Source organism: Marmota monax, unplaced genomic scaffold (genome assembly GCF_021218885.2).
Source record: "Marmota monax isolate L192 unplaced genomic scaffold, Marmota_monax_Labrador192_F-V1.1 WCK01_AAM20220418_F8-fsc00060, whole genome shotgun sequence".
NCBI lineage: Eukaryota > Metazoa > Chordata > Mammalia > Rodentia > Sciuridae > Marmota > Marmota monax.
The window spans coordinates 9,004,991-9,026,294 of NW_026692826.1; the positions used below are offsets into that span (position 1 = coordinate 9,004,991).

Sequence of the window (21,304 nt, forward strand, 5' to 3'; positions counted from 1 at the left end):
GCTGGGCCTACTTTCCGGGCGCCGCGGCGGCGGGGGCGGCGGCCCGCGCGGCCGCTCCGCGCTCCCGCCCCCCGCCCGCCGGGCCCGCGCCCGACCCCGGCCCCCGCCCCGCCCCGCCGCCGCGTGGGAGGCGGCCGCCCTCGGCCCGGGCCGCGGGGAGGCGGGCGGCGGCGGCCGCGGGAGGCAGGACGGGGGCCGCGCGGCGGAGCGACCCGCGGGCCACAGCCGAGCCCCAGGGCGCCCGGAGCGCAGGGCGTGCGCGCAGCGGGCGCCGGGACTGTCGCAGCCGCCCGAGCTCAGGGAGCGCCGGGCGTGCACGCCGCGGGCGCCGGGCTGACCTGGGCCCGCAGCCCTGTGCCCTGGAGCGCTGATCCTGCACTTAGTAGGTGCCGGGCTGGCCCGGGCCCGAGCTCCCAGAATTCTTGGCAGGCACATAGTAGGTGTCAGGAGTATTTCTGTTGCCTGGAACCTGAGCTCCGAGAGCTTAGTGCGCACAGTGGGTCTCAGGAACTGTTCCTCAGTTTATGCTTGTGATATAACTCGGATTCTGAAAACTGATGCAAATGTACCCTCGTCTCTGCTCTGCCATGGGGGTTTAATTTTCTCCTCACTGCAGCTTGATTAGAACAATTGGATTTTACTGGACAGGGACTCCACTTGTGGCATGGTGTTTTTGAGGTGCAAGGCTAATGGGTCTGGAGGCAAGGAGCTCTGCTTGAGTGCTGTGATTGTGATTTATTTCTATACTTGGGAAATACCTGCCAGTACTTAGTCCCAACCACTGTGGTACTGAAGCACGCCAGGACAGTTTGCACATTCAGAGAGGCTGTTAGTGTGTGGAAAAGACCTTGCATAAGCTGGAGGGAGGATGCATGCCTGGAATTTGTACAGGAGCGGTGGATTGCACCAGGACTTCCATTGAGCTTCATATAGCCGGTTGCTTAGGCTAGTGACTCAGTGTCAGACTTTTCTTGAGTTAATACAGGCTCATGACAGAACTTGAATTAGGAGCAAAAGTGCAGGAACCCAGAATAAGGTCAGATCTGAAGATGCAAAGGAATAGTGTAAGCTGGGCATGGTGGCACATGCCTGTACTTCCAGTGACTTGGGAGGCTGAGACAGGAGGGTCACAAGTTCAAAGCCAGCCTCAGCAACTTAATGAGACCCTGTGTCCTCTGAAGCTTTTATGGAGAAAGGTGATTGTTTGGATCAGTGCGTGAGCTTAGAAACAAGACATGGAAAACCAGAAGTTATTATTGCTGCTGCACTTGACATAGTTAACAGGCATGTAATTTAGGGAGATGTCCTGGACCTGGTATCCATGAATTTCATTGAAGTTCATATACATTGTCGCCTTTTTGGATTGTGGGGAGTGATGCTGGCAGATGTAACAGGTATGTGTTAGGTAGCTGGGTAGCTGGTCAGAATTTGTATCAATGATTGGTGGTTTCTCATTCCTTTTGCTGCTTTGCTTTGACATTATTTTGTTCATTTTTTTTTTTTTTTGGTTAATATGACTTATGCCAAGAATAAAGTGCAAGCTAGGCATGATGGTGCATGCCTATAACCCCAGAGACTCAGGGGGCCGAGGCAGGAGGATTGCAAGTTCAAGGCCAGTTTTAACAACTTAGACCCTGTCTCAAAATAAAAAACAAAAAGGGCTCTGGGTATGGCTCAGTGGTAAAGTGCCCCAGGTTCGAAGCCCTCACCCCTCAAAGCAAGAATAATTTAAGGTGCAGTGTCTCTGCTACGGGAAGGGCTTGGTGGAGAGACAGTGTGAACTCCCATTGACAAGCACCTGCACATCCCATCTCACCAGGTGGCAGCACTGTCCACTGGGTTTTCAGGCTCCAAAGCTAAGAGCAGTTGTTTCTCCTGTTCCCCACAGTACTTCCCACCCTAGCCTCGTAGCCTCTTTCTCAGAACTGTATTTCCAGTCTGCTCCATCCTTCCATGTCTAAGGTGGAGCTTCTTACCAACCTCTGCTGGTTGTCTCCTTCTTGAATCCATCACATGGCAGCCCGGATGATCTCTTCAGGTATACCTTGACAGCCACACCCTGTTTAAAGCTCTTGAGTGGGCTCCTTGTCCCCTTGATATAAACCCTGCACCCCCAATTGACCTTGGAGCCCCATACCCCTGTGGGATCATTAAGAAAGCACCAGGCTCAGCAGCATGCCGCTGGGCCATTGTCCAGGCCCGCTACTCTCCGGTGGGATCTAGAATTCCTTGTTCTAGCTGGAAGGCGAGATGTAGACATTGGCAGGTTTTGATTGGTTATGATTTAACATGCTGGGGTTTTGTTAAACTTGGGTAATGTGTGTAGTACCTGAATATACATTTACCTGCATTTAAAGTTTTCCTGAGAAATCAAAATTCACTAGTAGAAAAGCAGGTATTTTAAAGGAGGTCACTGTATCTCTTAGTGAGAGGGAAGAGAGCAGCACGAGGCAGGAAAAGAGAATTCACACAGGTAGAAATGCTGACAGGATAGGTGTCCACTGCCCACCTGGGTTGCGGCCTGTAGTTAGATCACAAGCTCCCCAGTACTGGGAGGACTGGTGTGTGAGTTTTCCAGTTGATTATCTTTGCTCTGGCTCATCATCACAGTAAACACTGGCGTTTTGGAAGACAGGTGTTTGTGTACATGCTGGAGCTTCTGACGAGGGCCCTCTGGCACTGCTTTTTGTGAGTCTTTTAGGCTGAAAGACCTGTGTGGCCTGGGGTTGCACCTTGAGGTACTGTAACCAGCAGGTAAAATCAGATTTGTCTCTGTCTGTATACCTGGCATGGTGGAAACTGGGGTCTTGGGCTGTCAGCTCAAGAGGAGAGGGGACTGTGCTTGATCAGGAGGGAGCCTGGAATAGTAATTGAAAATCAGTCCTCCTTCTGCCACTGGTTGGTTGCAAGATTTTGACCAAGTGGTTCAGTCTTTCTGGGGACTTAGTTTCTGAGCTATACAAGAGCAGGGACCCTATGACTCACCGTATTTTGGGGGATTATTATTCTGTGTTGCATTTCATTTCCACATGAGTACCCACTTAGGAGCAGAGATGTTCAAAGACAAAACAGGTGACAAAGTTCAGGTGGTGCTTAGGCTGCAAACCTCTCAGCGTTTTGGCCTCTGAGGTTCTCATGGCAGCGGGTTTCACTTGGCTCCTGGAGAGAGTTAGCAGGAGAGGAAAGCAGGAAATGCTGTTCTAAGGGAATCCTGAGACAGAGGGCAGGAGCCCTGCTGCCTAAAATTAGGAGCTCTTAGAGGTATTGTTCTCGGGAGCTTCAGACACCCAATTCGTTAGCTCTTCCCATCTCTAGATATTTATCAGGCGTTGGGCACGTGCTGCCTGCCAGGTCTGTGAAGGTCTGGAGAAACAGCGCTGAGGAGCAAGGACTAACAGTCAACTTTACCTGATGATGTCCTGCCCTGGGGGGTGGGAGGAGATGATGACAATGCGGGACACTGAGGCAGGGCTCAGCTTGTACAAAGCCCTGGGTTCAAATCCCAGCACTACAGAAGACAAGCAAAAGACTTTGGAAGCTGACCAGTCTGGGAGGAGGAGCAGAAATGGAAAAAGAGAAAGTAGAAAGGAATTAAGAAGAGAAGGAATGGTAGAGCTCACCTGAAGTGACAGCGATCTCCAGTAGCAATGGTGACCCGAGACTCCTGGGCTTTCTTGGGGATGGAGAACACTCGGGTGAGTGGGTGGTAGCACACCGCAGGGTCAGGCTGGTGTCCTGGAGGAAGGATGGACTGTGGGACAGGGTAGGAGCCAGTGTAGTGTGTGGTGTCAGCAGAGAGAGGAAGGGAGCCGTGCTTTAGAAAACATGTTCAAAACAAAGTCAACGTCGGCCAGTCTGGGGATTAGCTTGGCTGCTTAGAATTTGGAGCCATTATTTCTCATTTTAACATTAAGAACATGTAAGGATCTGTGGATGACCGAGATCTTAACTGCACAGAGTTTTTCTTGAGTTAAATCCCAGCTGTGCTCTGAATGTAGCAGGTTTGGTTGGAACATGGCATCATATCCCAAAGAGGCCAGTGTGGTGCCTTTAGGTTGGGAACAAGAGGCAGGGATTCAGCCTGGTGGCCTGGCATGGGGAGAAGAAGGAGTTGAAGGTAGCTTGCTAGGCCCAGGACCGTAGGATGCTGCAGGAGGTGGCTGTGGCATTATGTGACTGAGGGTGGTCCTCGAGCAGCAAGTGAGCGTCTTGGAGATGGACACTTTCTAAGTTATTGGTGGGCTCAGGACCTGCTGCTTCAGGGAGCATCATCTCACGGTTCTTCCCGACTCCAAGATACACTGTTTAAGGTCGGTATTTTCATAGAGTTAAATTAACTTTAAAAGTAGACTTTAAATTACTTTTAAAAAGTCAAAGTTACTTAAATCTTTCTGATGACTGTGTAGTTTTTGTTTAGTCTTGATGGTGAATATAGAGCCCATATTAGCAGAAAGGCGAATAATGAAAGCCACCAATGGTCATGTTTTTGTTTGCCAAATGAGTGTGTGGGAACACTGTCTAGGAATTGACATACCAGTCCCCAGCAGCGAAATCTTCAGTGGTGCCTTCTGTCTCGTCGCGGGGGCAGGAGCACAGACTGAACAGTGCTGCTCTGGAGGGACTCTCAGGTCGGACAGTGGCTCAGTGATTGTGTGTGTGTAAGGGGAGTGGCAGAGGTGCACATCTGGTGGCACGTTAGGACCCTCTGCCCCGAGGCTTCTATGGTAGCTGCTGTTTGAGAATGCAGCCTGCATAAGGGACGCACAGTTGACGTGCACAGTGGAGTGTGACTCGGCCATCGCGGAAAGCAGCCCTGGCATTTGCAGTTAGACGCGTGGCACTGGAGGACTCCGCTGAAGTGAAGTGAGCAGGTGCAGAGGACCGGCACCAAGTCGACCTGGGGTAGAGTAGTGACCACCAGGGACAGGGTGGGTGGGGGAGGTTGGAGGAGGGTGGTCCCCTACGGGGGATGCACACTGAGTGTGTGGGAACACAGTGGATCCCATCCTGGTTGTGATTAGAAGATGCAGTGGTCTTCAGGAGGGTGGGCCACAGTGAGATTGCCATTCGTTTCTGCTGTCTTAGCTTATTGGTCCCTGAAAGGATCTGACAGCCTCCGTGGCTGCAGAGAACCCGGAACAAGGTCTCTAGGCACAACTTGTGTGCATGCCTTTCAGCAGGACACTGGGGTCTCCTGCAGCCCCCAGGCCCTCCTCTGGGTTAAGACCCCACATTACACTGTAAGAGACATTAATAGACCTCTTTGTGGACCACAGATTCTTTGGGGACGAAATTGGAATGGCCTTAAAGATAGGATGGAGGAAAGATGTTGCTAGGCCTAGAACACTGCCCAGGAAGGGTGGACTGAGCAGAAGGGAGTCAGGGCCACACAGACAGCAGATCTCAGCCCAGAGGAGGCCTGGGCTGAAAAGCCACCTGCAGAAGGACTGGCCACACTACTGAGGTGTGTCCCAGGCAGGCGGGTCCAGCGGGCTCTGGGCTTTAATTTATGTTCAGGTGCAAACTAAAGCATGCTTGCTTCTCTTCTTCTCCAGTCGTACTTTAATTTTAATCATTATTTTGTCTTTAAGCCAAATTAATGTTATATCATTACCGTTTGAAAGAAGAGACTTGCTGAAGACACCATTTATTATGTCTTGAACTTTGTTAAAAAAGGGAAATCTTACTTCTTAAGATACTTTTTTCTGGAAATGTCTTAGTTTTTAAGTGAAGCATTTTCAAATTTAATGGATTGTTCCATGTCTCTTAGGTTTCTTATCTGTCAGATGCAATTAAATCCCTGATCATCTTTGGTAATACATTAAGAAGTTTCATCACAGCTATGGAAATTATTTTATTCTATATCTGGAGATAGCTTTTTAATTTTGCATTTTAGAAATTTAGTTGAGGGTCCCTTTTATTGCTGTATCTAGCTTTTAGGTTAAAATGCTACTGAATTTTTAAAACAAATTTAAACACATTTGTACTTCCCGCTTCTTAGTATTCTTACCATCACTACAGACTTCTCTGAAGGGAATAACATCCATTGATGCAGTCCCCCAAATCCTTTTATTTGGGCCTGTGGATTCATAAACAGTTTAGTACAGACAATTTCAGTTTGTTCTATCTGGACATAGTTTAGAATAAATAGAATCAAGTTTATGTAAAATCCTTCCTCAGTAGACTTTTTAATTTTTTTTTTTTTTTTTTTTGTGGTACTTTCTGGGAATTGAAACTAGGACCTCCCATGTGCACGTGTTCTACCACTGAGCCACACTCCAGCCCTTTCTAAATTTTATGCTGAGACCCTTAAGTTCCTGAGGCTGGCCTTGAACTTGTGAAGAGCTTGCTTTGTCCTTTCTCAGTTTTCCTAGCAGTGGGATTACTGGGCATGTGACAATCTACCCAGCAGTGGACCTTTTTTTTTTTTTTTTTAATGTATGAAATTTTGATCTTTTGAATCATTAGTATTTCTTTTCTTAAATTTGTTCTAATTAGTTATACATGACAGTAGAATGCACTTTGACACATCATACATAAATGGAGTACGATTTCTCATTCTTCTGGTGGTGCATGATGTAGAATCATACTGGTCGTGTAGTCATATATGTACAGAGGGTAATAATGTCTGATTCATTCTGCTATCCTTCCTACCCCTGTACCCGCCCCCCCCCCCATTCTCCTCTACCTAAAGTAACTCTATTTTTCCGTAGCCACCCACCATCATTGTAAATTAGCATCTGCATATCAGAGAAAACATTCGGCCTTTGGTTTTTTGGGATTGGCTTATTTCGCTTAGCATGATATTCTCCAGCTCCATCCATTTACCAGCAAATGCCATCATTTCATTCTACTTTAAAGCTGAGTAATATTCCATTGTGTATACACACCACATTTTCTTTATCCATTCGTCTGCTGAAGGACCCCTAGGTTGGTTTTATAGTTTAGCTATTGTGAGTTGAGCTGCTGTAAACATTGATGTCGCTGTGTCCCTGTAGTGTGCTGATTTTAAGTCCTTTGGATATAAACCAAGGAGTGGGATAACTGGGTCGAATGGTGGTTCCATTCCCAGTTTTCTGAGGATTCTCCATACTGCTTTACATAGTGTTTTCACCTGGAACATTAATATTTCTAAAAGCTTGACTTTGCCCTTTACCCTAAAGATCTGCAGAAGAGTCAGTTGCTGTTGTCCCCCCACCTGCCCCTGCCCACCTCCGCTGCACACACCTCCTATCCTTGCTAACAGGCAGGTTTCTGCCCAGGGCAGGAGGCTTGGCATCAGGGGACTGCGAGGTTGTCCTCTCCCCATAGGAGTGTGCAGGGCTGTGAGAAAGGTGTCATGCTTGAGCTGTCCCATCTCTGAAGGAGCAGAGCCACTCCTGAACCCAAGTTGTCTCAGATCCCAATTTTTGGAATCAAATTTGATGCAGAGTTGCATGGGATGTATTTAGTCCCTATGCAGTTCAGGTGCTTTATGTATTTATATCCTAATTTTAAGACTTGGAGTATATTTACTTATCTTAGAGAAGAGTAGTGGGGATTTGTGACATTCTTGACAAATCTTGTGATTACTCTTGGATATTCTTTGCTGTATTTATTCTTGCTGGAGGCTACCTTAAAGTTTATAGCTTTACCTGAGCGACTTCATAGGAGGCTTGGTGAGAGCAGGATTGGCTAAGCTGCCGCTTCCCTTAACTCCCTGGACGCTGGCCCTCTGAGAGGACAGAGCCTTTTCTTTTTGACTTAATCTTGCTTTGCAGCGGTTTTTAGAGATAGGTCAAATTGTAGAATTAGCATCTAAAGGCTTTATGCTTCTGCTGGAGTTTGGCTTTACTGAGTGATTGAAAAAACAGTGTGGATTATTGATGCCTCTCAAGGTGATTTAGAGGTGACTGCTTTATGGTCCCTAGGGATTAAAAGGAAATTAAGTGGGTCCGTGAAGTTTAAGAAGCTTCATTATGGCCTTTGTCCGCTTTTTCGTGCTGTGACTGAAAGACCTGACAAGAACAATTTTAGAGGAGGAAAAGTTTATCTGGGGGCTTATGGTTTCAGAGGTCTCAATCTATAGCTAGCGGGCTCCATTCCTCGGGGCCCGAGGTGAGGCTGAACATCATGCAGAAGAGTGTGGTGGAGGAAAGCAGCTCACATGGTGACCAGAAAGGGGACACATAGAGACAGACAAAACAGACACACAGAGACACTCTACTCACCAGAAACAAAATATATACCCAAGGACACATCCCCACTGCCCACCTCCTTCAGCCACACTCTACCCACCTTCAGCTACCACCTAGGTGATCCCTGTTAGGGGATTCACTCGATGATTGGGTCAAGGCTCTTATAACCTAATCATTTCTCCTCTAAACCTTCATGCACTGTCTCACACATGAACTTTTGGAGACACCTCACATCCAAACCATAGCAGCCTTCCAGACCAGCATGCATGGTTTCAAGTCACAGGAAACTAGTTGCAGGTTTCTAGAAATCTTAGGATAATTCTCTTATCTTGTATGTCAGCTATCTCAAATTGCTCATTTCTAACTTTAAAACAAGTTCATTGTAAAAAATTTGTGCATCTTTTGTAAATCTCTGGTATAGGTTGGTCTTTAAATAATAATCAAGTAATTTAATTTTGTTTATGTAATGAGAATAACACCTGGTATTTATTGTCTGTATGTACACAATTGTGTAGATGGGATTTTACCACTGAACGCGGAGAACATTGATGATGACTGTCCAACTCCAAACTTCCACAAATGTGAGATCTGTCTGCTGTCCTTCCCAAGAGAGGCTCAGTTCCAGCGCCACATGAGGGATCATGAGCGGAATGACAAGGTATGTGGGCCTGAAGCTGGAGGGCTGGTGAGAATCGAAATGTAAAGGAAGACTTCTTAAAATCAGGCTCCTGAGTCATAGAACATTTATATTGTCTAAACATTTTGGCATCTTTTTTAAGAGATTGTCATAGTGAATGAGTGTATCGAAGTTATTTATAAGTGAACAATTTGTTTATTAAATATGACTTTTTTCTGTAGTTTCAATATCTAATGTGACTAAGTGCAGATTTGGTGTATTTTAAATGTTTTTCTGCAGCAGGAAGTTTTACCCTATGTGCTTTTGAAAGGCATTCTAGATGTTTGATTGATTGATTCATTGATTTTTGCAATATTGAGGATCGAAACTAGGGCCTTGAACATTGAGGTAAGCACTGAGCCATATCCCAGTGCTTTTTAAAAATTTGAGACAGGGTCTTTCCAAGTTGCCCAGGCTGGCCGTGCAACTGTGGTCCCCCTGCCTCAGACTGAGTAGCTGGGGTTACGGTGTGCATTGTCAGGCCTGGATTGCATCCCGATGTTTTTGAGTTCTAGCAGGAGCAACACCGCCTGGTGGGTTGATTGGTTGGTTGGTCGGTTTTGGTGGGTGGGGTTGAGTCAGGGCCTATGCATGGTAAGCATGCCCTCTGCCACTGAGCTACAACCCAACCCCTGTACCATCCCCTTGTGGGTGTGCCAAGGATTCTGTGTAGTCATGGAAGGATTTGCCTGACGGTTGGGGTGGTAGTGGTGGTCACAGCTAAAAAGTGGTTGCTGATTCTTTCGTGGTAGGGCAGTATAAGCTGGTGAACTGTGGGGACCAGGATCCTGGGTCGTCCTGGGCCGCGGGAGGGCTGCCCCAGGCTCTTCTGGCCGAGCTCTGTGTGGCGCAGAGGAAAGTTGGGTTCTTGGCACCTCAGTCGGACTCTGTGGCCCCTGGGGGAACTGTGTCCCTGGGAAGCAGCTCTGGCAGTCTGGAAAGGCAAGTGTGGCTTACTGTGCTAGAGGTGGCTCTGTTGGCAGCGTGAGTGCTCAGAAAGGAAGGGGAGGTGCTGCCTGCTGGGCTGGAGCTTCTCCTTATCCAGTGCTGAGACTGTGACTGGCACATCTGCAGGCACTTCACCCCCAGTGCTGTCTGTGTGGGCCATTGTTCTGCCATCCTTGCTGTCCTGCCAGTGGCTTTGCTGTGTCCCTCTGGATCTATTGACACAGGTCCCTGTGCAGCTGAGAAGTGTTTGGAAAAGGTCTGGATTGGTGCTGGCTGCTGTTTAGAAACACTAATTGAACAAGTATTTGTGGAAAGGTTGGGTTTCAGTGGCTTCTTTACTTTTTTCTCCAAATAGCCACATCGATGTGACCAGTGTCCGCAGACGTTCAACGTCGAGTTCAACCTGACTCTCCATAAGTGCACCCACAATGGGGACGACCCCACCTGCCCCGTGTGCAACAAGAAGTTCTCCCGGGTGGCCAGCCTCAAGGCACACCTCATGCTGCACGAAAAGGAAGAGGTACTGTCCTATCCTGAGCTCAGGGCCAAGTGCTCCTGCTGGTCAGCAGGGTTTTACCTGTGGACTCGGGTGTTTGTGTGTGTGTGTGTGAGTGTGTGTGTGTTGGGGATTAAACCCAGGGGCACTTTAACACTGAGCCACATCCTCAGCTCTTTTATAATGTTTTGTTTTGAGACAGGGTCTTGCTAAGTTGCTTAGGGCCTCACTAATTTGCTGAGACTGGTCTTGAACTTGCTGCCCTCCTGCCTCAGCCTCCTGAGTTGCTGGGATTACAGGCTTGTAACACTGCATCTGGCTACATATGAACCAGGTTTTTTTAAAAAAATGTATTTATTTTTTCTAATTTGTTATATATGACAGCAGAATGCATTTCAATTAATAAGTAAGCCAGTCCGCAAATGCCATATGTTTTCCTTGATATGCTGATCATTTCAATTCATAGCACACATATAGAGCACAATTTTCCATGTCTGTGGTTGTACACAGAGTAGAGTCACTCCATTCGTGTCTTCATACATGTACTTGGGGTGATGATGTCCATCTCATTCCACCGTCTTTCCTACTCCCCTGCCCCCTCCCTTCTGCTCCCTCTGCTTTGCCCTATCTAGAGTCCCTCCATTCCTCACACGCTGCCCTCCCACCCCCATCCCCATATGGATTGGCACCCACATATCAAAGAAAACATTTGGCATTTGGTTTTTTGGGATTGGTTTACTTCACTTAGCACGATATTCTCCTACTCCATCTACTTACCTGCAAGTGCCATTATTTTATTCTCCTTTAATGCTGAGTAATATTCCATTGTGTATATATACCACAGTTTCTTTATCCATTCAACTACTGAAGAGCACCTAGGTTGGTTCCACAGTTCAGTTATTGTGAATTGTGCTGCTATAAACATCAATGTTGGGTAAAAACTGAGAAGGGGGATAGCTGGGTCAAATGGTGTTTCCATTCCAAGTTTTCCAAGGTATCTCCATACCACTTTCCATATTGATTGGCCAATTTGCCGTCCTACCAGCAATGTATGAGTGTGCCTTTCTCCGACACTTTTTGATGTTTGTATTCTTAATAGCTGCCATTCTAACTGGAGTGAGATGAAAACTTAAAGTGGTTTTGATTTGCATTTCTCTTGAACATTTTTTCATGTATTTGTTGATAGATTATATATCATGTCTGTTTAGTTCCTTGGCCCATTTATTGATTGGGTTATTTTTTTTTTTTGGTGTTGATATTTTTGAGTTCTTTATATATCCTAGAGATTAGTGCTCTATCTGATGTGTGCAGTAAAAATTTGCTCCCCAAAAGTAGGCTCTCTATTCACCTCGCTGATTATTTCTTTTGCTGAGAAGAAGCTTTTTAGTTTGATTCATACCATTTATTGATTCTTGCTATTAACTCTAAAGCTGTGTCTTATCAAGGAAGTCAGGGCCTAATCTGACATAATGATATAATGACTTTTTTTTTTTTTTCTATTAGGAGCAGGATATCTGGTTTAATTCCTAGGTCCTTTAATCCAGTTTGAGTTGAATTTTGTGCATGGTGAGAGATAGGGGCTTAATTTCATTTTGTTGCATATGAATTTTCAGTTTTCCCAGAACAATTTGTTGAAGAGGCTATCCTTTCTCCAATATGTTTTTGGTGCCTTTGTATAGTATGAGATAACTGTATTTGTGTGGGTTTATCTCTGTGTCGTCTATCCTGTACTCTCTGTCAACAAGTCTATTTTGGTGCCAATACCATGCTGTTTTGTTACTACTGCTCTGTAGTATAGTTTGAGGTCTGGTATAGTGATGCCACCTGCTTCACTCTTTTTGCTAAAGATTGCTTTAGCTATATGGGTCCCTTATTTTTCCAGATGTATTTCATGACTGTTTTTTCTATTTCTATGAGGAATGTCATTGGGAATTTGATTGGAATTGCACTAAATCTGTGTAATGCTTTTGGTAGTATGGTCATTTTGACAATATTAATTCTGCCTGTCCAAGAACAAGAGAGATCTTTCCATCTTCTAAGGTCTTCTTGAATTTCTTTCTTTAGTGTGTTGTAGTTTTCATTGTAGAGGTCTTTCATCTCTTTCATTAAGTTGAATCCAAGTATTTTATTTATTTATTTATTTTTTTGAGGCTATTATAAATGGGGTAGTTTTCCTAGTTTCTCTTTCAAAGGATTTGTCACTGATGTTTGGAAATGCCTCTGATTTATGGATATTGATTTTATATCCTCTACTTTGCTGAATTCATTTATTAGTTGGAGAAGTTTTCTGGTGGAATTTTTTGGGTCTTCTAGGCATAGAATCATATTGTTGGCAAATAATGATAACTTGAGTTCTTCTTTTCCTATCCATATCCCTTTAGTTTCTTTTGTCTAATTTCTCTGGCTAGAGTTTCAAGAACTATGTTAAATAGAAGTGGTGAAAGAGGGCATCCCTGTCTTGTTCCAGTTTTTAGAGGGAATGCCTTCAAATTTTCTCCATTTAGAATGATGTTGGCCTGGGGCTTAGTATAGACAACTTTTACAATGTTGAGATATGTTCCTGTTAGCCCTAGTTTTTCTAGTGTTTTGAACACGTCAGAGTGCTGTATTTGTCGGATGCTTTTTGTGCATCTGTTGAGATGATCATTTGATTCTTATCTTTAGGTCTATTGATGTGGTGAATTACATTTATTGATTTCCGTATGCTGAGACGACTTTGCGTCCCTGGGATGAACCCCACTTGATCGTGTTGCATGATCTTTTTGATATGTTTTTGTATTTGATTCGCCAGAATTTTATTGAGAATTTTTGCATCTATGTTCATTAGAGACGTCGGTCTGAAGTTTTCTTTCTTTGATGTGTCTTTGCCTGGTTTTGGAATCAGGGTGACATTGGCCTTATAGATTGAGTTTGGAAGTGCTGCCTCTTTTTATATTCGTGAAATAATTTGAGGAGTGTTAGTATTAGTTATTCTTTAAGGGTCTTGTAGAACTCGGCTGTGTATCCATCAGGTCCTGGGCTTTTCTTGGTTGGTAGGCTTCTGATGGCAGCTTCTGTTTCATTGCTTGAAATTGATCTGTTAACTTGTGTGTATCTTCCTGATTCAGTTTGGGCAAATCATATGACTCTAGAAATTTGTCTGCCTTCAATATTTTTATTTTATTGGAGTACAAGTTTTCACAATGACATCTAATTGTTGACTATTTCTGTAGTGTCGGTCATGTAGTTCCTTTTTCATCACGGATGTTAGTAATTTGAGTTTTCTCTCTTCTTCTCTTCATTAGCATGGCTAAGAGTTTATCAATATTATTTTATTTTTTTTCAAGAACCAACTTTTTTCCCCAAAATTTTCAATTGTTTCTTTTGTTTCAATTTCATTGATTTCAGCTCTGATTTTAATTAGTTCCTGTCTTCTACTGCTTTTGGTGTGGATTTGTTCTTCTTTTTCTAGGGCTTTGAGATGTAGTGTGAGGTCATTTATTTGTTGACTTTTTCTTCTTGTAAGGATGAACTCCATGCAATGAACTTTCCTCTTAGTACTGCCTTCCCATGAACTAGAACTAGTGTCCCATGACACTAGAACTAGAACTAGTTTTATACAGATTTCCAAATTCTAATAGTTATTTTTAAATAATCTCAGTTAATCCACAGGTCACTGATGAGTGTCTGATTTTCTGATTCGGTCATTACTGTAGGTGGAGCCATCAACTCTTTTTGTGTGTGTGTGATGCTGGAGGTGGAACCCAGGGCCTCTTATGTCCTAGGCAAGTGCTTTACCCCTGAGCTATATCCCAGCCATGTGCAGGTGATGAGGTAGAGCTTGGGTGGGCAGCTGCACTTCTCCTAGCCCAGTGTGGCTGCACAGGCCAAGAGCAGAACTTTCATGCTCTGTGTTCTTTGGAGATGCTTTTCAAAATTTGCTATGATTTCATCCAAAGTGGGGCTTGCAGTCCTTCCTGTCCACTCCATTTGCTGGGGTTCCTTTTGCTGTTGTCTGGAGGCTGTGCCTGGAAGCTCTGGGAGTGGTACTCTGAGTGCTTCCTGGGGTCAGCACAGACCACAGAAGGGATCCAGTGCAGCAGTGAAAGCTACTCACAAAAGGGGCAGGTTTTGCGTGTGCTCTACCTCAGAAAATTGACTTGAAATAGCTTTTCTTACTATACCTGAACATACGTTCTTAGGAACATGGTTCACCTTTTAGCTGTAGGTGCTGCACTCTTAGAACACCGTAGGCTGATGTTTCCATAGAGCTCTATTGAAAGGAGTAGTGTGAAATCCAGAGTGGCCAGTAGTCTATCAAAATAAGTCTCAAACTCGAGAAGTCAGCCAAGAGAGTGAGCACAGCTCCAGTCACTTAGGGATGATTTCCTGAAGGCACTTTATTGTTGAGCTTCAGTGAGGGGCTGCCACAGGCTCCCGCGCGTAGCACACTCACACACACCTGCTCCTGGGGGCTGTGCACGCACCTGTGCTGTCTGGGCCGTGCCGCAGTGGACAGTGACATGGAGAGGGCCCAGGATGCCACGAGGGCAGCTCTCTGTGTTCTGATCTCGGGTCTCGGGCTGCGGGTACCATCTGAAGTCCAGAGGTGGGTGCTTCTGGAGAGCGAGAATGGCTGCTGGGAAAGCTGGGCAGGGAAGGGCAGTGTGGCCCAGGGGCTTGCAGCCTAGAAAGGGGAGGCCCTGGGGCTCAGGTGGGTGAAGGTGGCTGCCCAGCCAGGGGCCTGGGCGGCAGGGAGCGCGACCTGTGCAGATTGCATGCTCTGGCTCCTTACAGATGCCCATCTTGAGCAGGCTGAGGTTGATCTGGATGCTGTACTTTTGCCCTGGTGACCTGCTGGCCACTCAGCATCATCACTGTTACCTCAACAGTCTGTTTCTAGGGAGATTGGTGTTCTCTCTAGTGCGGAGAATATCTCGAAGTGAGGGCTGTGGTCCCTGTGCTGTGCATGCGTTTTGGTTCTCCTGCCTGGGACTTCCTCAGGTGTGGCCCACGTGCAGAGCTGGAGGAAGGTCCTGGCTCCTTTGGAATGCTGGGTGGAGAGCAGAGGGACAGTGTGGCCCATCTTGGCTCTGACCCAGGGAAGCTCAGTCCTGCTTTCCAGCCCAGTGAATCGGGCACACGCCAGCGTTTTCACAATACAGAATGGACGTGTGGTGTGTCTGTACATACATAAAAACATGACTGGATCTGTTGCCCCCCTCACTCTCCCTGTGCTCCCCTGCCTCCCCAGCACTGTCTGCTCTGCTCTGCTCTTGTGGAGTCATCAGATGCTTCTGAGGAACATCTGACAGTATCCATGGAGACAGTCCCTGAGATATGTACCCCTGGTCCTTTGGTACAGCAGCTAGTGAAGAGGACGGATGTGAGCAGAGCATGAGAGAGTAAGGCCGGGAGGGTAGATGTGAGGGTCAAGTTCAGCTTTGTACTTTGAAAGAGAGACGTGGGGGATCTTTGTTACGAGGATGAGCATTTCCTTCTGCCCAGCATGCAGGGATGAAGAGGGCAGGCCTTTTCTATAGAGATGCAGTAAGGGAAGATATAGATAATTGCTTCCTTTTTGGCAAGATCCTAGAGTAAATTTTCTTTATTATCAGCACATCACTAACAACCTAGTAATTAATTATTTTCTTCAATTATTATATAATAATGCTAATTTAAAGTCATTTAAGTTTAAATCATTGTTGGACTGCTCAAAGTATTTTATTCATCCTTGTCATTTCCTGAAGCATAATTCTAGGGAGGATCAGTTACAATGGCCTGATTGTAACAAGGTTTGCATACATTTACAAAACGATATCCACAGTAATTAGAAGAAATTTGAATGGAGAGAAATGCAATTTCAAAAAAAATTTTTTTTGTAGTTGTAGATGGATGAAATGCCATTATTTTATTTGTATGTGGTGCTAAGGATTGAACCCAGCGCCTCACACATTGCTGGGCAAGCACTCTGCCTCTGAGCTACAGCCTCAGCCCGAGAAATGCAATTTTTTTTTTCTTTTAATTTGGAAGTAACCACTTATGTTCATTGACAGATTAAACTCACTTTTTCATGTTTGGACAGTTTGTTTGGAGGGACTATAAATACTAGCATAAATCATTTAAGGAAATGATATATTATGGAACTGCATGTGGGTACATGACTGGAGCCTGTGCCAGGCTGAGGGCCACTGGCGTGGCTGCCGAGCACTGGCTTTGTACCACAGTGCATCTTCTGCGACGATCCCAGCAGATTGGGTTTTGTCATGGTCTCCCAGGCTACTGCAGCCTGTCCCCAGCACACTGCAGGGAAGGTGGACTTACCTGCGGCTTGTGTGGGCTAGTGCCGGCCAGCTGCAATGGAGCAGCAGTAGCAATAGCACCAGCAATCCCCCAGCAGGTGAGGTGCATTACTAAAGATTACCCAAATACAGTTACCTCAGTGTTTTTCTTTTTGGTATGAGGGGTTGAACTCAGGAACATTCTACCTCTATGCCCCATACCCAGCCCTTTTAAAAAATGTTTTGAGCAACGTCTTGCTAAATTGCCCAGACTGGCCTTGAACTTGTGATCTCCTGCCTCAGACTCTCAGAAGCTGGATTACAGTGCACACCACTGTGCCTGGTGGTCAGTTCAGATCCTTAGTCTTTTTTTTTTTTGGCGGTGGGCTTGTGCTGTCCTGTATTTTAGCCTGTTTCCTGGCACACACGCAGGGCAATTCAAGATCAACTGTGCCCGTAGATCACACTGAACAGAGGATGTAGTGTCTCCATTTGAAACTCCTGAGTCTTTGTTCTGTTTAAGTGGTATGCTAAAGCACAGTCTGTCCTTGAATTCTCTCCTGGCCCTGTTGCAGGTTGAAGTCATTCTGTTCCTTTGAGGTTTTGGGAACAGGTGGCTCAAATGCTAGCTGTTGAAGCCACATGGGTATAGAGTTCATTTGTCTTAAAAATTGTGTTGTTTCCCCATCCTTTTCTAGTCTTTCTCTTCCAATAAAGATGATTTTTATCCATTCAAATCTGGACAGTGGATTATTTGAGATATAAAAATAATGTTTGCTAGGAGGGAAGAATGTGTGTCTATTGACTGTTCAGGTGCAGGTCTATTAGGGAGCAGTGGCTTGGCAGTGTCTGTCCCGCTCACAGCTGCGTTTCTTCTTCCAGAACCTCATCTGCTCGGAGTGTGGGGATGAGTTCACGCTGCAGAGCCAGCTGGCCATCCACCTGGAGGAGCACCGGCGGGAGCTGGCGAACACCCGTAGCCACACCTGCAAGTCCTGCAAGGAGGAGTTTGAGACCTCAGCAGAGCTGAAGGACCATGTGAAGACTCACTATAAAGTTAGGTATGGACTGTCCTTTGAGCTTGGTAGAATTCTGAACCTGGCCTTCTTTGCCATGATGGATGAGAAGTACATACTGTGCCCCAAGTGAGACCACATGACAGTGTGGCACCAGACCACTGCTCCGCACACCTGGTTCAGGTCCACGGTAGTGCAGGTCACTGGGAAGGTCAGTGGGAGGTGCCAGCCATGGTGTAAAAGCTGTAGAACAGGTCCGGCTCTGCGTTTGTGGGCTCATCTGCTGCTTTTACGATGCATTCACTACTATTAGCGTGTTACTCAGATGAGGCTTAGCATTGGTGTTTTTGATGTTTCTTCTAAAGGTTTTGGAGGTGACTGGGGATGTCCAGGTGGTAATTACACCTAGGCAGCCCTAGCTTCTAGGTCTTTGCAGATTGAGGGATGAACCAGGCAGCTGAGGCTGTGTCCTCAGGGAGCTGTCCTTTAGTAGGACCACGTGAAGGGGTCAGTCAAGGTGAGCGCCGTCAGGTCGTCTGATCAGAGTGAGGCAGCTCCTTGACCAGGTCTCCTAAGGAGGGCGTTTGAAGGAACGGGCAGGATCACACAAAGGGCAGCCAGCCTGCCGGGAGGGCATGCAGAATTCTAGCCCGAGCTTCCTGGGTTGAGAGCAGGAAGGCGGCCAGGGTGGTGCGTGCCCCTGCAGAGGGCAGGCATGGGGGTGTGAGGGAGGCCACTGTCCCAGGAGTCAGGGTTCTCATCCCTGAGGGTGGCCCTTAGAAGACTTTACCCACAGGCCAAGGCTGACCAGGCCACTGGGAAAGGACAGTGCTGTCCGTGATGAGAAGGTGGCTGGAAGTTGAGAGGGGTGTTTCATAATAAAGCCGGTGACTTGGAGAGGGTCTTGAAGGATCCATTGTGACTTCTGAGTTTCAAATCTGTACACTTAGGAGCCTCTGGGTCCTGATGCGGAAAGGGGCAGGTTGGAAAGAATCAGAGTACTTTGTTGGATGGGTCAGGCTGGAGCTTCTGGCCAGCCAGTCACGAGGCCAGGCCAACAGAGCCACCGTCCAGGGCTGGAGTTCAGAGGGGTGGCCAGGTTGTGGGAGTTCCAAGTGGAAATCATCAGAGTCCATACACTAGGAAAGCAAGCAGACTGCAGGAGGTGGTGTGCAGTTAGTGTCCCCATGGAAATCATACCTGCCAGTGTCTCCATATTTGACCATGGCAGGCAGAGCCCGTGCCTGCCAACTGCAGTGTCTGGACCTGCAAAAACCAAGTTTCTCTTTTCAATAGAAATAGAAAAAATGAAGTTCATGATACTGAATTCACAAAACTAGGGTGTGTGTGGGCACGACTGACCTCTAGAACCTGTTTGCATGACCCGCCCGCTGGCCGCCTGGCAGTGTTTTCACTGTGAACCTGTAATGTAAAGGAGATAATCTAATGAGCACCTTCCTCTGTCACACTAGGGTGTCTGGAACCAGGTCTTATAACCGGAATGTTGACAGGAGTGGATTCACATATTCATGTCCACACTGTGGAAAGACGTTTCAAAAGCCAAGTCAGCTAACGCGACATATAAGGATACACACAGGTATGAGAAACACTTGTTTTGGGATGATGTATTATGTGGCTTGGAGGAAAGAAAATGCCCCTCAGAGATGGCTCAGCTTGTAATCTAACCCTGGCTCATCCATAGCCGGCTGTGTAATTTTGGTGAAATTACCTAATTTTTCTCTGACTTAATTTTCTTATGTGAAAAATGTGGACATAACATCTGTCATGTAATTTTCCTAACTTATAAATGCAAAAAGTACCTGAAGTGCTCATAGAAAGTACTTGGTATATTGTGGCTGCCATTAGTTGGGAGCTGATGTTATTACTGTTATCTTTGGTGTGATATTTATTAACTTATTTAATTCAGGAATATCTGTTATGTGTCAGGTGTGACACTGGACCAATGGGGCGTAGCTCATTGGGGGAGTGCTTAGCATGCACAAGGTCCTGGGTTCAGTCCCCAGTACTGTAGGGTAAAAATAAAATATGAAAGATATCCGAGGTATGCTGTTAAGTGTGAATTAACCAAGAGCGTGCCGAGCGCTGGGTCTTCTTACTATGATAACTCTGCCTTTGCCAACTAGGCCATAAAATATCAGAGTAATGAAAACGTTTCTCTATGTCCTGCTCATTTGCTAGCTTTGCTTGAGCATTCAAACCCGAGCATAGCATTCACAGCCAAACACTCCACTGTTGGGTAAGACAGAGTCAGTGGGGAGACAGAGACAGTGGGTAAAACGGAGTCAGTGGGTAAGATACAGTCAGTGGGTAAGACAGAGACAGTGGGTAAGACAGAGACAGTGGGTGAGACAGAGATAGTGGGTAAGACAGAGTCAGTGGGTAAGACGGAGTCAGTGGGTAAGACAGAGTCAGTGGGAAGACAGAGTCAGTGGGTAAAACGCAGTCAGTGGGTAAGACATAGTCAGTGGGTGAGACACACTAAGTGGGTGAGACGGAGTCAGTGGGTGAGATACAGTCAGTGGGTGAGACACAGTCAGTGGGTGAGACGGAGTCAGTGGGTGAGACGGAGTCAGTGGGTGAGACAGAGTCAGTGGGTAAGACACAGTCAGTGGGTGAGACACAGTAAGTGGGTGAGACGGAGTCAGTGGGTGAGACATAGTCAGTGGGGAGACAGAGACAATGGGTAAGACACAGTCAGTGGGTAAGACAGAGTCAGTGAGGAGACAGAGTCAGTGGGTAAAACGGAGTCAGTGGGTAAGATACAGTCAGTGGGTAAGACAGAGACAGTGGGTGAGACAGAGATAGTGGGTAAGACAGAGTCAGTGGGTAAGACGGAGTCAGTGGGAAGACGGAGTCAGTGGGGAGACACAGTCAGTGGGGAGACACAGTCAGTGGGTGAGACACAGTCAGTGGGTGAGACGGAGTCAGTGGGTGAGACGGAGTCAGTGGGTGAGACACAGTCAGTGGGTGAGACGGAGTCAGTGGTTGAGACACAGTCAGTGGGAAGACGGAGTCAGTGGGTGAGATGGAGTCAGTGGGTGAGACACAATGGGTGAGACACAGTCAGTGGGGAGACACAGTCAGTGGGGAGACAGAGTCAGTGGGGAGACAGAGTCAGTGGGGAGACACAGTCAGTGGGTGAGACGGAGTCAGTGGGGAGACACAGTCAGTGGGTGAGACACAGTCAGTGGGTGAGACACAGTCAGTGGGTGAGACACAGTCAGTGGGAAGACCAGGACAAGCCTGTGGATACTTAACGTGAGTGGGCAGAGTAGCCCTTTGCTGTCCTGCTTGGAGTGCCCTTCAGAGTGCCAGAGCACGGCCCTTACACCTGCCTAGGGGCTGTTGTTCGGGTTACTTCTTCCCTCCCCAGGGTTTTAGCAAGCGCCTGTTGTGTCTTGGAACGGTTCAGATGTCAGAGCTTGTTTGTCAGGACCAAGTGGGTATTTTCAGAGTAGCAGCTTGTGTTTGTCCTGTAGCGCAAGGGAGAGAGAAAGTACGTCTTCGGAATGGTAGGTAGTGCATTTGTATTTGTAGAAATCAAATTTTATTTTATCTCCCTTAAAGTTTTAATTAACAAAGAATAGTTTGAACTTGTTGCATGCCTTCCACAGAGTGGAGCAGGTAGGACCTCATGCCACCACCAGATGCCTTCAACAATTCAATGTCTGCCCCTTTCACATTTCCTTCATAAATACATGTGTCACACC

At 46.5% G+C, this 21,304-nt stretch overlaps 1 protein-coding gene across 8 annotated transcripts in view; it reads left to right on the forward strand.

Annotated features, from left to right (window-relative positions):
• Znf236 (zinc finger protein 236) overlaps window positions 1-21,304 on the forward strand; it is a 97,953-nt gene that overhangs the window by 235 nt on the left and 76,414 nt on the right. For 4 of the 8 annotated variants that reach the window (XR_006852460.2, XR_006852462.2, XR_006852463.2 and 1 more), the window contains exons 1-5: window positions 330-1,394; window positions 8,693-8,835; window positions 10,157-10,321; window positions 17,440-17,618; window positions 19,046-19,170. Coding sequence is in view for 5 of the 8 variants with exons in the window: in XM_046448592.2 (XP_046304548.1) it covers window positions 1,322-1,394; window positions 8,693-8,835; window positions 10,157-10,321; window positions 17,440-17,618; window positions 19,046-19,170 (685 nt within the window). In the remaining 3 variants the exon portion in view is untranslated. Of the gene's footprint in view, window positions 1-327; window positions 4,311-8,692; window positions 8,836-10,156; window positions 10,322-17,439; window positions 17,619-19,045; window positions 19,171-21,304 lie in introns of those variants that run through there. The other 4 variants (XM_058580690.1, XM_046448597.2, XM_046448596.2 and 1 more) reach the window with 4 other exon arrangements.